Source organism: Neomonachus schauinslandi, chromosome 8, assembly GCF_002201575.2.
Source record: "Neomonachus schauinslandi chromosome 8, ASM220157v2, whole genome shotgun sequence".
NCBI classification, from domain to species: domain Eukaryota; kingdom Metazoa; phylum Chordata; class Mammalia; order Carnivora; family Phocidae; genus Neomonachus; species Neomonachus schauinslandi.
The window spans coordinates 35,330,964-35,343,620 of NC_058410.1; the positions used below are offsets into that span (position 1 = coordinate 35,330,964).

The window sequence follows — 12,657 nt, forward strand, 5'->3', positions numbered from 1 at the left end:
GCTTGTTAAAGTTTGCTTTGTCTTTATCTTCGCCAGTTGATAATGTTGAACATTTAGGTTCCTTGTGTGAATTAACTAATATAATACCTTACTAGTGTTCATTAGCCCCAAGTTTGGGATTTTATTTGCAAGTACTATTGCTGGAATTGCCCTTCAGGCTTGGAGGTAGTCTTGTTGTCTTTGGGTGTCATTGAGAAGCCCATAGATACTTGTTCTTGGTTTTCGGGGCGGGGGGGGAGGGGAGTTGGTAGTCCTGGGTTGTATTTGTAGGACTCAGGACTGCACATATGTGAACATTGATGTAGGGTAAATTTCTAGAAGTATAATTGCTGGTTTAAAAAGCAAGTGATTAACAACTTTGATAAATAAAACCAAATTGCCCCTCCCCCAAAGAAAGTGCCCTTTGCCTTCCTATTGTTACCCCATGTCCTATCAATACCAGATATTATCAATCCTTTGACATTTTGCAAATGCTGTGGCCAAAAAAATGCTCACTTCTATTGTAATTTTCCTTTACTTGAATTTGAATAGTGACCATGACAGGCTTTGCTTAAGTTTATTGGGACATTAATTAGGGGCAGTTTGTTTTTACTAATTATTTACTAGGATGGTCTTGTCAGCTCCATGTTGTAATAATGCCTTTTATTTTATCTGTTTTTAAAGAGTTGAAAATTCCAAAATACAAGCTCTGGCTTGAGGTGAGAAGTGAGACAGGAAGGCTGTCCTACTGCACAGCAGATCCCAGACTTCAAATGCTGTTGTCACGTGCTATTGCTTTTAATCTATTATTCAGATCTTATTTGCCAGCTTCTTACCCCCTCATATTGGAAATTAGAAATTTCCAGGTTTTTATGTTTCATTTTGAAGAAATTTGTTTGCCTTTAATCAGTAAACTGTACAGTTGGATAGATTTAAAGCCAGTCATTATGTTTTAGAGCAAGAACTGGAGGCAAAATTAAAATAAGAATGCTAAATAAATGAGATATAAAGCTTCAGCCAATCTAAACATGATGAGACAAGGCTATTGCAAGTCTGTAGATACTATACCTACTGTTCACGGGTACCATGAGTCCCTGATCTGCATGGAGTTTGCAACAAGAGAAAGTTAACTTTCTTACCTGTATTAAATTATTCTTAAAGGCCCAGACCTCTTTTCTGCACTGAAGCCCTTTTTGATATTTTTGAATTTCATTTGAAATTCTAACATAGGCAGAGTCAACATCTTTAAAATATTTTTGTTATATAAGAGTAGTTGGATTGTGGTAGTTTATATTTTAGGAGTTCTACTGGGGTGTGGAGTCAGTGGTAGCAAGAATTTCTGACATACAGCTGAATTTGCTATCATGGAGCTGCTTTATCTTTTCACAAAAGCCCACGAATGATGGGATATTGATGTAAGCTCATCTTCCCCCTTCTAATCCTCCAAACTATTGGTTGTATCACTATAAAAATTTCATGTAAGTATAAAACAAGAATAAAGATTTCACCTAGATGTTTTGCTAACTAAAATTCTAACTTAATGACACCTTAGATGTGTATAGCACTTAGCTTTAATTCCACAGGATATTGTGGAGAGATTTTTCAAATTAATTGGCGCAGCATTCGTATGTAGTAGGTGGAAGTAGGGATGGGAAAGCAAAGCCAAATTTGTTGTTGTTGTTGTTCCTGTTGGTATCGAGATGAGAAAATGAAGATACAGGCCGGCCTGAATGTTGGTGAGGCCCTGTGTAAAACCTTACTCAATATTTTCCCAATTAAGACTCCACTGGGGCGCTTGGGTGGCTCAGTCGGTTCAGCGTCTGCCTATGACTGAGGTCATGATCCTGGGATCCTGGGATCGAGCCCCGCATCGGGCTCCCTGCTCAGGGAGGAGTCTGCTCCTCCCTCTCCATCTCAAATGAATAGACAAAATCTTAAAGAAAAAGAAAAAGACTCTCTCCATGAGGTCAGAATGGCCATTGACTTACGTGTCACTTAAATGTCTGTGAGTTGCTGTGTTTTTTGCTACTTGAGGAATCTTTATTTTTTTGTGGCGATGTGCACTCTGCTGAGAAAGGAACCCCGAGAAGAAGTTATTGTGACTCAGGCTGTGGCACTGGTTTGGTCAGAAGTTGATGCTTTTAAAGATTGTAGTAAAATTCATACCAGAATTTTGGTTAAAGCCCAGAATGCTTACTTTATGAGGAAAGGGGCAGAGATTCCTGACAATGTGGTTTCTGGCATCACTCAGTGTTAATGGAATGATTTGCTTGTGGTTTGTACGAGTAGCTGGTTTGCTGTGGACCTGGCAGGATGCCAAACTGACTGTGTAAATGATGCTTAGAATGAGAGGAACTGGTTAATACAGCCAGTATCAGTAGTGTATATACAGATTGAAATGATGATATCCAACTTTCTTTTTCTAAATAAAGATAATGGCAGAAAGAAACATAATTTTTAGTTTTAAGAATGTGTTTTAGAAACTGTGGAAAACTTGGGGCGCCTGGGTGGCTCAGTCAGTTAAGCATCTGACACTTGATTTTGGCTCAGGTCATGATCTTGGGGTCATGATCTCGGGGTGGTGAGATCGAGCTCCATATAGGGCTCACGCTCAGTGCAGAGTCCGCTTGCCCCTCTCCCTGTGCTCCTTCCCCCACTTAAATAAATAAATAAATAAATAAATAAAAACTATGGAAAACCCAAACATTGGCCTGTAGTCTAGAAACATTTTGATAAGAAAGGGGTTTCATATTAATGAAATAAATTTTTTTAACTTTTGAGATGCATTTTAATTATTTACCTAAATTAGTGGATTATCATTTCCTTGAAGTGTATTTCAAAGTCTCATAAAACTGAATTGTGGACCTTCTTAAAAATGTGCTTGATTGGGGTGCCTGGGTGGCTCAGTCGGTTAAGCGTCTGCCTTCGGCTCAGGTCATGATCCCAGGGTCCTGGGATCGAGTCCCGCATTGGGCTCCTTGCTCAGAAGGGAGCCTGCTTCTCCCTCTGCTTGTGCTCTCTCTCTCTCTGACAAATGAATAAATAAAAAATCTTTAAAAAAAATGTGCTTGATTATTTTAAGATTCCTTTGCCAAACTGATGCAAATCTTTAAATTCAAAGCCTCAAAGCAGATCTTTACCCTTCCTCTAGGAGGGTGGTTTGTGGAATTCCATTTTACATGGCTTCAGCATTTCACAGAACTTCCTTCATAAATGAAAAATGGCCTATTACCCATCATGCTTGAGCTGAGAGTCAGGAGCAATGGCTGAAATAAGCCAGGATGTGCCTGATACGAGTGAAGCAGAGCCCAACAGCAATTCCTTCATGAGAAACAAAACAAAACAAAGAAATGTTGAAGTGTGAGCTTGGGTGGTTTTCCAATTTTACTGAAATGTAAATATGGCTTCAGTTGGGAATTTTATTTTTCAGTACATTTACTCTCCATTACTTTGTTCAATGGGTTTGTCTAGATTGTGTATCTAACGCTAAGCAAAAAAGATGAGATTTTACTGGAATAGATAAAAGGATAAAAAATAGGAAGAGAAACTTGTGTAAATACAGTAATGATCTTGGGAAAAACACCTGGTTTTTAAAACTAGGATTAATGTGAAGGCTACTGTGAAAATTGCCAGAACAAATTGCTTTTAATTTATTTTAATGTTTTCAAAGATAGAAAAGCTACTTATTTATACATGTTTTGGGGGAGATGAGGTGAAAAGTAAAGGTTGTCAAGCAAGGATGAGAAGATAATGTTGCAAACATACAGATTCTCAGCCTTAAGTCACCCTATTTGAATAAAATTCTTTGTCAAAGTTACTAGTAATCAGCTAGGCTATTATAGCTTTATCCAATAAAGACCCTTTCCTATCTGTGGCATTAAGCCTGAGAGACTTTGATATGTGATATGGTTTAAAGTTTACCGTGTTTTATTCTCAAATGATGGAGCACTACCACATCATCATATGGGTTGAATAGGTAAAGTGCTCTGTGTTGAGTAATACCATGAGGATTTGACCATTGGAGGGAGCTGTACTGGATGATTCTAAAAATGTCTAATCTCACCTGATTTTGAGGAGCCATTTAATGTAGGGAGGTTAAGAGTAAAGAACCCACAGTGCCCAGGTTCGGGTCTTGGCTCTGATAGTTTCTTGCTCTGTGAGTGGGCCACTTTAATTTTTTTCTCTATGAGGTGCCTTTCATTAATATATTCCTTTTATATTTAAGTAAACCTCTTGTCATGTGTGAAATCATTTCTGTGGCTGTTTGGCATGTAATCATCCATTAGCTCCATAATGAGGTTGGATGAAGTCACCTATTGCCAGGGCTGCCCATGTCTCAGAGGCTTATTTTTGGACTCAACTTGAGACCTAGAAATTAGGCATAGAAACTTAGATTGCTCACACCTATCTCTGTGTCCCCTCCCACAGTGGACATGTGCTCACATGTATTTGAGACAAAGGATTGGTAGCCCCTTTTTTTTCTTATCTACTCCCCTGATTCATACAACTACTCTTCCTTTAATTTCATTTATAGAAAGAGTACTGGATTAGTGATCCATAGAATGAGATAGTGAATGATTGAATGAATGTGATTGTTCACATGTACTATGTATATAAATATTTGCATGCATGTATGCATGTGCATACTGAGTCATGATATAAAATATATTTATTTCCCTTTGTGTCTTAAAAGTTTGGAACCCAGACTAGAGGACCTTGAGAGTTTCTTTAGCATTTCTGTGTTCTCACTTTCTGACTTGAATCTCTCTGCCCAGCCAGATAATCTGATTTGGTTTCAGATGTAGTTTTGTCATTCAGACTCATTCAGTTCAGTTTCCTGGCTGTGGACCACTGCTACTTGTCTTGATATATGGGGAAAAAATTGAGTCCTATGGAGGTGGTGCAGAAACGAAAGACCCTTGGTTGTAAGCTTTTAACCAGACCACATATTACCTATAATTTTCAAGAATACTTGGAGCACCTGGGTGGCTCAGTTGGTGAAGCATCTGTCTTCGGCTCAGGTCATGATCTCAGGGTCCTGGGATCAAGCCCCATGTTGGGCTCCCTGCTCAGTGGGGAGCCTGCTTCTCCCTCTCCTCCGGCTTGTGCTCTCTCTGTCACTATCTGTCTCTCTCCCTGTCTCTCTCACTTAAATAAATAAAAACCTTAAAAAAAAAAAAACAGAATACTTATGATCAGAGTGATCTAAACCAGGGGTTACTGAACTATGGCCCAGAGGCCAAATCCAGTTTGCCATCCATTTTTGTAAATAGAAGTTTAATTTGAAGACAGCCATATCCATTTGTTGGGTATTCTCTGTGGCTGCTTTCTTGCTTCAGTGACATATAGTTGTGACAGAAATGGTATGGCCTGGGTGTACTTGAGTGGTTCAGTTGGTTAAACATCTGGCTTCGGCTCAGGTCATGATCTCAGGGCCCTGGGATTCCGCACCGTGATGGGCTCTCCGCTGAGTGGGGAGTCCGCTTCTTCCTCTCCCTCTACCTCTCCCCCTGCTCATGCTATCTCTGTCTCGAATAAATAAATAAAATCTTTAAAAAAAATAAAAAAGAAAAGAAATGGTACGGCCTGCAAAACCAAAAATATTTATTAACTTGTTTTTTACAGATAAAATTTGCTGATCCCTGATCTAAAGGAAGGTATTTCCTAACTGAAAGCATATCTAATGATGGTAATATGGTAATACTGCCTTTATGGGAACGCTTTAGACTTTTTGGGTAAATTATATGGAAATCGTAAGTTTCTCATTTAGGCTTTAGTACTTAGATATGTGCATAGGTTTGTGTTTATAGATAATAAACTGTCAAGAATGGGATCTGAGAAAATAAGGCTACCGTTAACAGAAAACTTGTTGAGTGTTAGGGGCTTTACATGCATTATCATTAATACACAACTAACTGTACTGTAGCTATTGTTGTCTTGATTTTACTGGGATGGAGATTAAAGCTCAAAGAAGTAAAATAACAAAGCTATGTACATGTTTAACCTTTACTTCTTGCTGTGTCTAGAAACAGTCTCTCTTCCATCACGTAAGTGGTGGTGTGTGCCAGTTCCTTGAAATTCCTTAAGTTTTTTTTTAAGATTTTATTTATTTATTAGAGAGAGAGAGAGAGAGAGCACAAGCAGGGGGAGCAGCAGAGGGAGAGGGAGAAGCAGAGCCTCTGCTGAGCTGGGAGTCTGATGTGGGGCTTGATCCCAGGACCCTGGGATCATAACCATAGCCGGAGGCAGATGCTTAACCGACTGAGCCACCCAGGCGCCCTGGAATTACTTAAGTTTTATCCATTGATGTTTAGGATATTTTAATATTGCTTCTGCAAAGATGGAGGGAATGAATTTGGGTTTATTATTCTATTCTGGCTAATTCAGTCTTATTAAAGGAAGATTAGTCAGATGGAGTATAGCATTTGCTTTGAATCATAAGACAGTTTGAATAGAAGTCTTACTAGCTAAATAATGTTGGATTATATATATTAAACATATATTCTTGGCCAGAAATGAAACTTTAGGGATGAACAATTAGATAATTTATGGGTGTATTTGAAATGAGCTCTTCTCTCATCATTAAGAATCATTTGTATCTATCAATAAATGATGGGTTTGGATTTCCACAAATGTGTTTCAAGTTCTTTTCCTTTATGAAGGAGCTAGGCTCAAATAATATTTTCACATACTAATTAGTTACTAGCAGGGTAAAAGCCTCTTTTTTTTTTTTTGATCTGATGTGATTATCTTTTAAGCAACTCTTATTCATGAATCTTCTAATTTTTCTTCAGTAGATCCTCTTTAGTATTGAATCAGAGCAATGGATTACGACCAGTGACTCATACTTATGCTCCCAAAGGCATTTGTACTTTGCATCTATTTGGATTTTTTTTTCTTACTTGAACTTCAGTACTTAAATTGAGAAAAAATGTTGCTTATTTTTAGAGCAGATGTAAACTACCTAAACATTGTCATGGCATTGTTAATTCTTATTTTGTACCTTCAGTATTCCTAAAACTGTAGAGTTGAAAAGAAAAACAAAGAAAAAAGTCATTAAGATAACCCAGTAGATTTGAGAGGAAATACGAACTTTATATGAAAGCATAAATTTTTACCCTTTTTCCAATAATCTGTTTTTCTGGGAATAGAATATATTGACTCAGATCATAGATACTTAGTAATAAATTCCTTTTTTGTTCTTTTGAATTTTTTGGTGAAATGTATTGGCCTCTTTGTAATGAGTTTTGGGGATTATACCAGTAAACTTATATTATGGTTTCTGATTAGCATAGATAAAGATGATCTATTCAAAGTTAGTTTAAGTCAGTATTGCATGTGTCCTAATGTAACATGTGTTAATCTTTTTGTTTTTAATGGAAGAAAGATCATTGCAAAGTTGATGATCACTTACATGAGTGAAATTGTATATCACAGCTTAATTCACAATTGGAAAAGATTAACGTATCCATAGGTGTGCTAAGGATATTGTATTTGCCAACATATTTTGTCCAAGAGTTTCTCTTTTTAAAACCTTGTTATTCCAAACTATTTAAGGAAATAAAAAGAAAAATGATCTGTGTTTTCAACTAAATGAAGCTTGTTCTTTGTATATAGTAAAGAACCATAAAAGAAAATTCTGTATGATTCTTGCTTTTGTATTCAGCCAGGAAATTAAGACTGCATAAGTGCCCTGGAGGGGAGAATGTGCAATATCCTAGTACAATATTTAAAAAAAATTTTTTTTAAAGATTTATTTATTTGTGAGAGAGAGAAAAAGAGAGAGCTGGCATGCATGTGCGGGGACACGTCAGCAGGGGGAGGGGCAGAGGAATTGGGAAAGAGAATCCTCAAGCAGATTCCCCACTGGGCAAGAAGCCAGACTCAGGGCTCCATCACAGAACCCTGAGATCATGACCTGAGCTGAAATCAGGAGTCAGTCGGTTGACCGACTGAGCCATCCCAGCACCCCTAGTACAATATCTTTTAAAAGAATGTCCTTTACAAAATGTTCAGAGCTGTCCAGGGCCCCACTGACTTTGTATTTCTCACCAATTTTTTTAAATTTTATTTTTTAAATTTATTTTTAATTTTTTGAAACTTATTTTTCTCCAATTTAACTTTGTTCTAAATTAACCCAACACTGGTTTTTATTGAAAACTTTGACATCAGAAAGGATTTGAGTTTAGTATTCTTTCTTTCATGATTCTACAGTTAGGATTTCTATTTCCATGCTCTCTCATAGAGTCTACCACCATCTGTTTAAATACTCAAGAGTCTAAATGCTGGATGTTTAGGCAATATCGTTTTGGGGTTGGGATACTAATGTTTCTTAGTGCCAGTCCTTTCAGTGAGCAGCTTAGGAATGGAAAGAAAGTCAGGTAAATCCAAATTAGCTTGATTTTTATCTTCAGGTAAGCAGTTTGCAAAGCCCCATAAGTGGAAGCAGACCATTGCAGTGATAGGTCTGTCCCTTAGTTGATTGATTGGTATGGAGGAATTAGCAATCTCTGAAATGGCTCTTCAGAAGTAAATTTCCTCCAGGGGTCAAGGAACTTGTGATTGCTCTTTCTCTGACGTGATTTGCAGATACTCATTGTAGTCTTACTGGTGGCAAATACAACAACTGAAATGTAAGCTGTTTCCTTGCTATTTTTCATCCCCTCTACCTAACTTAGGTTCTTGAACATCTTGCCTCCTTTTGTTCTGCCATCTAGCTCAGAGAAACATTAAATTCATGAGTTATATTTTTATGAATTAGAAACTTGCTAAGATGCTTCTCCTTTAAGTAGATTTTAATGCTATATATGAAGACGTCTTGAACTCAGGAACATGTGTATAGAAGACTTTGTTTATAAGACTTTCTAGTGAGCTTTAAATGGTAAACAGGGATTGTATATAATGGGATTACCTCAAGATATATTCTCTTGTGTTATTTGTTACCTGTTACGTGTTATCTGTTGTAAGGTTGAACCAAACACTCTACCTCCATTTTCCTCCATTCCTCTTTAGACTCTACATGACTACTAGAGTTGTTATCACTATTATTGTTGTTGCTATTATTTTCGGCATGGTTTGAATTTTGTCCTACTCCTGGATAAAATCCTTTGATGTCTTCAATACAACTACAGAATAAAATCTAAGTATTTTATATTTAAAATCTTTTGTATTTTGTTTTATTTCTGCCTTGTCCCCTACATACTTTTCATGTTCATAACACAGAAATTTTTATGGATATTTGAGATCCCCACAAATCTCATGTTTCTTTAGAGTTGCATGCCTTTGCTCTTGTTTTTCTCTAATTTTAGTCCTATCTCCGTTCTGGCCCAGCATTATCTTTACTCATCTTTATAGGCCTAAATACATGAAGCCTTCTCTAACCAGCCCTGGTGTAGGTAGCCAGTTCATTTGTCATTTGTGTTCCTTGTGACCTTGGTCGTACTGTTATTATCCCTTATAGCACACTGTATTTATGCATATAAATGTCTATGCCACTATGCCATTCATCAGGCCAGGAACATTTTTTTTTTAATTTCCTGTCATTTAATTCAGTATACACTATTAGTACTTACCCTTGAAATTTAAAATGCAAAAAGTTTAAAAAAATGTTTTATAAGAGATTTATTGGTATGCCCTATGTGTTGTAAATAGATATATGGTACCTCTTAGATTAGAATTTACTATAAGCTGCAGTAGAAAAAAAATGATCTTTTAAAAATTTTCTTATCAATCAAGTCAAGTGGACCAGTAACTATTTCCAAAACTCTTGACTGATCTGGCAATGATGTGCAACAACAAATAGTAGGGGTTGACCCCCTTCTTTTGTACAGATACTTCCAGTGGTTATAGCTAATCAGAATCCTGGAGTCTAAAATTAACCATGGCTATGAAGGGCAGCAATTAAGGTCATTTGTCTTCCAAATGAGCCAATGTAGGTTCCATTGGTAGTTTAAATTTATATACAGAGACCACTCACACTATTATAAGGGGCAGTGGGGGCCCTGAAGGCATGGGTTACAAAGCAGTAAGTCATTTTGGGTTTGTGATAGCAAATTATATTTTGAGAAAAACTTTCCCCTTGCTATATGAAGATGCATTTCCTAGCAACCTTTTTTTCATTGATTAATTTTAAATTAAGACGTACATCATTTTCCATGAAAGTATTTATAAAGAGGCTATTTTAGGATATTTAAAAGATATCATTAAGCTTTCAGGCTGCTAAGTTTGATTATTTTAAAGGATTGATGTAGTCATAAGAATGAGTCAAGGATGCCCATATACATATTCTGCTTTCGAAAATGGTTATTAGGGCTGTAATGTCATCTGAACATCTCTGATCTTGCCTTCTTTGTTTATCTCTGTCATTGACGAGGAATGCAATTTTTATTCATATATAAGCTGCCAAACTTTTGTTAAAAAAAAAATGAATTCCTTGTTTACAGAGACAAATTTATAGGCCAGAAGTTTACCACTCCATAGTTTGCTGTTTGGTCAGATAATTCACTGAATTTCTTCACAAAGATCCCCATGGAAACTAAACAAATAACTTACTTGAAAGGAGACAGGTTATTGGTTTTTCTCATTAAACCCGCTGCTGAATTTTCATAGTTCTAATCCATTTTCTTTCAAGATTAGACATACAGGCCTGTTTTTATTTTCATGAACTGAATAAAACTAAGTATGTTGAGTTTTGTGTGCCTGGATATGTAGGTTGAGAAGCAAAAGTAATCATTCTACTTCTGCCATAAAATTACCCCTGGAAAAAAACCCAAGATAAATGACTGATATAAAGGGGAAAGGCTACCTCCATTTATTTAAAAAAAAAAAAAAAGGTTATTAAGTAAAGTGGAAGTGGTGAGAGTGATTATAGGCTAATCTGATCAGTTTTACGTTTTAGTTTTTTCCCTCCATTTAAGCCATAATAAGTGTGTATGAAAGTAATCTAAATAAAGGATGGAAGAATATATCACTGACCTCAAACACTTTTAGACCCTATAAAGCTTTATATGTTTCATTTGCTATTTCAAATGTTCTTTCAAAGTGTTCTTTTCAAGAAAGGAATTTGATAAGATTTAAATATTAACTTCACCTTTTTGAACTTGCATTATGAAAAATACAATTTTTACTCTTTCCCTTCTCCACACCGAAGTTACTAAACTCTATTTAGATTTTAGATGGTATGTGTATTTCAGGAAAGCTTCACTCTACAAGTATCTTTCACTATTTTTAATCTTTCAAAATCTGTGCCTCAGCCTTCCTTCTGAGGCTCAAACTGGTTTCTTATTCAAACAGAAACTACTGATACAAATTCATTTTATGTGAAAATTTAACGAGAACAGTCAAAAACAGGAGTACCAATTATTATTAAGAGTGCCGATTACATATTCAATATAATCTTTCCTTTTCCAGCCCAATTCTCAATTTTAGCAAATCTGTGTAGAATGTAACAATAATCTTTCTCTTCTTCTTTTAGGTGGCTGTACTTTTGATGATGGTCCAGGGGCCTGTGATTACCACCAGGATCTATATGATGACTTCGAATGGGTACATGTTAGTGCCCAAGAACCTCATTATCTGCCACCTGAGATGCCTCAAGGTGAGAATCATTCTGTTTACCCAGTGTTGGGGGAATGGCTTTGGAATATGTATCATTTTCTTACTTTAGGTGTAACACAATCATTTGTTACAGTAAACTACTGTGGGCAAGCTACTTGACCACATCTAAAAGCCTTATTGTTGTCTTTGCCTTTCCCTCAGTAACTTTTCTATAATCCTGTATTCTTCAAGAATGCTCACTATGTTTTTGTTATATTTGACTGGAAAAATATAAGTATTTGTGGGTTTTTTTTTATTTTTAAGAATTTTATTTATTTATTTGAGACAGAGAGAGAGAGCATGAGCAGGGAAGAGAGGCAGAGGCAGAGGGAGGAACAGGCTCCCTGCTGAGCAGGGAGCCTGACGTGGGGCTCAGTCCCTGGACCCCCTGAGATCAGGACCTGAGCCAAAGGCAGACGCCCAACTGACTGAGACACCCAGGCGCATCTGTTTTTTTTTTTTTTTTTTTTCCTTTTTAAAAAAAAGGAAAAAGGAAACAAAAGCAAAAAAAAAAAAAAAACCATAAAAGCATAACAAAATCATTTTAAAATAATCTAAAATGTAAAATCAGCTTACTTAGTGCCTATTCAGTTAAATGACGCGGGTTTAGTCCAATCAGACTGAAAGGAAAGATTTATATTCCGTGATGGGGAGAAGCCTTATCTCATTGTTGCTCTGCTCTCAAGCATGCAAGTGGCTCTGAGAAGAGGCAGCCTGGAGACAAAATTGTCAAAGGGAGAAGGAGGTCTTTTCTGGGTAAATTTTAGGTAAACAGCGCTGAGCCCTGTTCATTCTTTATCTAGACCTTGATATATCCTTTGATTTCTGGTTTTGTGATACAATACATCTTACTGGTTAAGCCACTTTGAGTTGTGTTTTCTCTTACTTGTGAAAAACACATTAACATACAGTAGCAATATAGACATACCATTTTATAATGCTATCATTTATTAGTACTAGACTACAGACTAAATATAAGTGCCTTCAGTTCTACATATTAGTTTGGGACTAATTCCAAACCCTGTATGTATGTGTGTGTATATATATATATATATATATATATATATATATATATATATATAT

General features: G+C 36.4%; 1 protein-coding gene across 5 annotated transcripts in view; it reads left to right on the forward strand.

The window, feature by feature from the left end:
* PTPRK (protein tyrosine phosphatase receptor type K) overlaps nucleotides 1-12,657 on the forward strand; it is a 553,659-nt gene that overhangs the window by 116,310 nt on the left and 424,692 nt on the right. For 4 of the 5 annotated variants that reach the window (XM_044917510.1, XM_044917509.1, XM_044917507.1 and 1 more), the window contains exon 2: nucleotides 11,453-11,575. In XM_044917510.1, the coding sequence (XP_044773445.1) occupies nucleotides 11,453-11,575 (123 nt within the window). Of the gene's footprint in view, nucleotides 1-11,452; nucleotides 11,576-12,657 lie in introns of those variants that run through there. The other variant, XM_044917511.1, reaches the window with a different exon arrangement.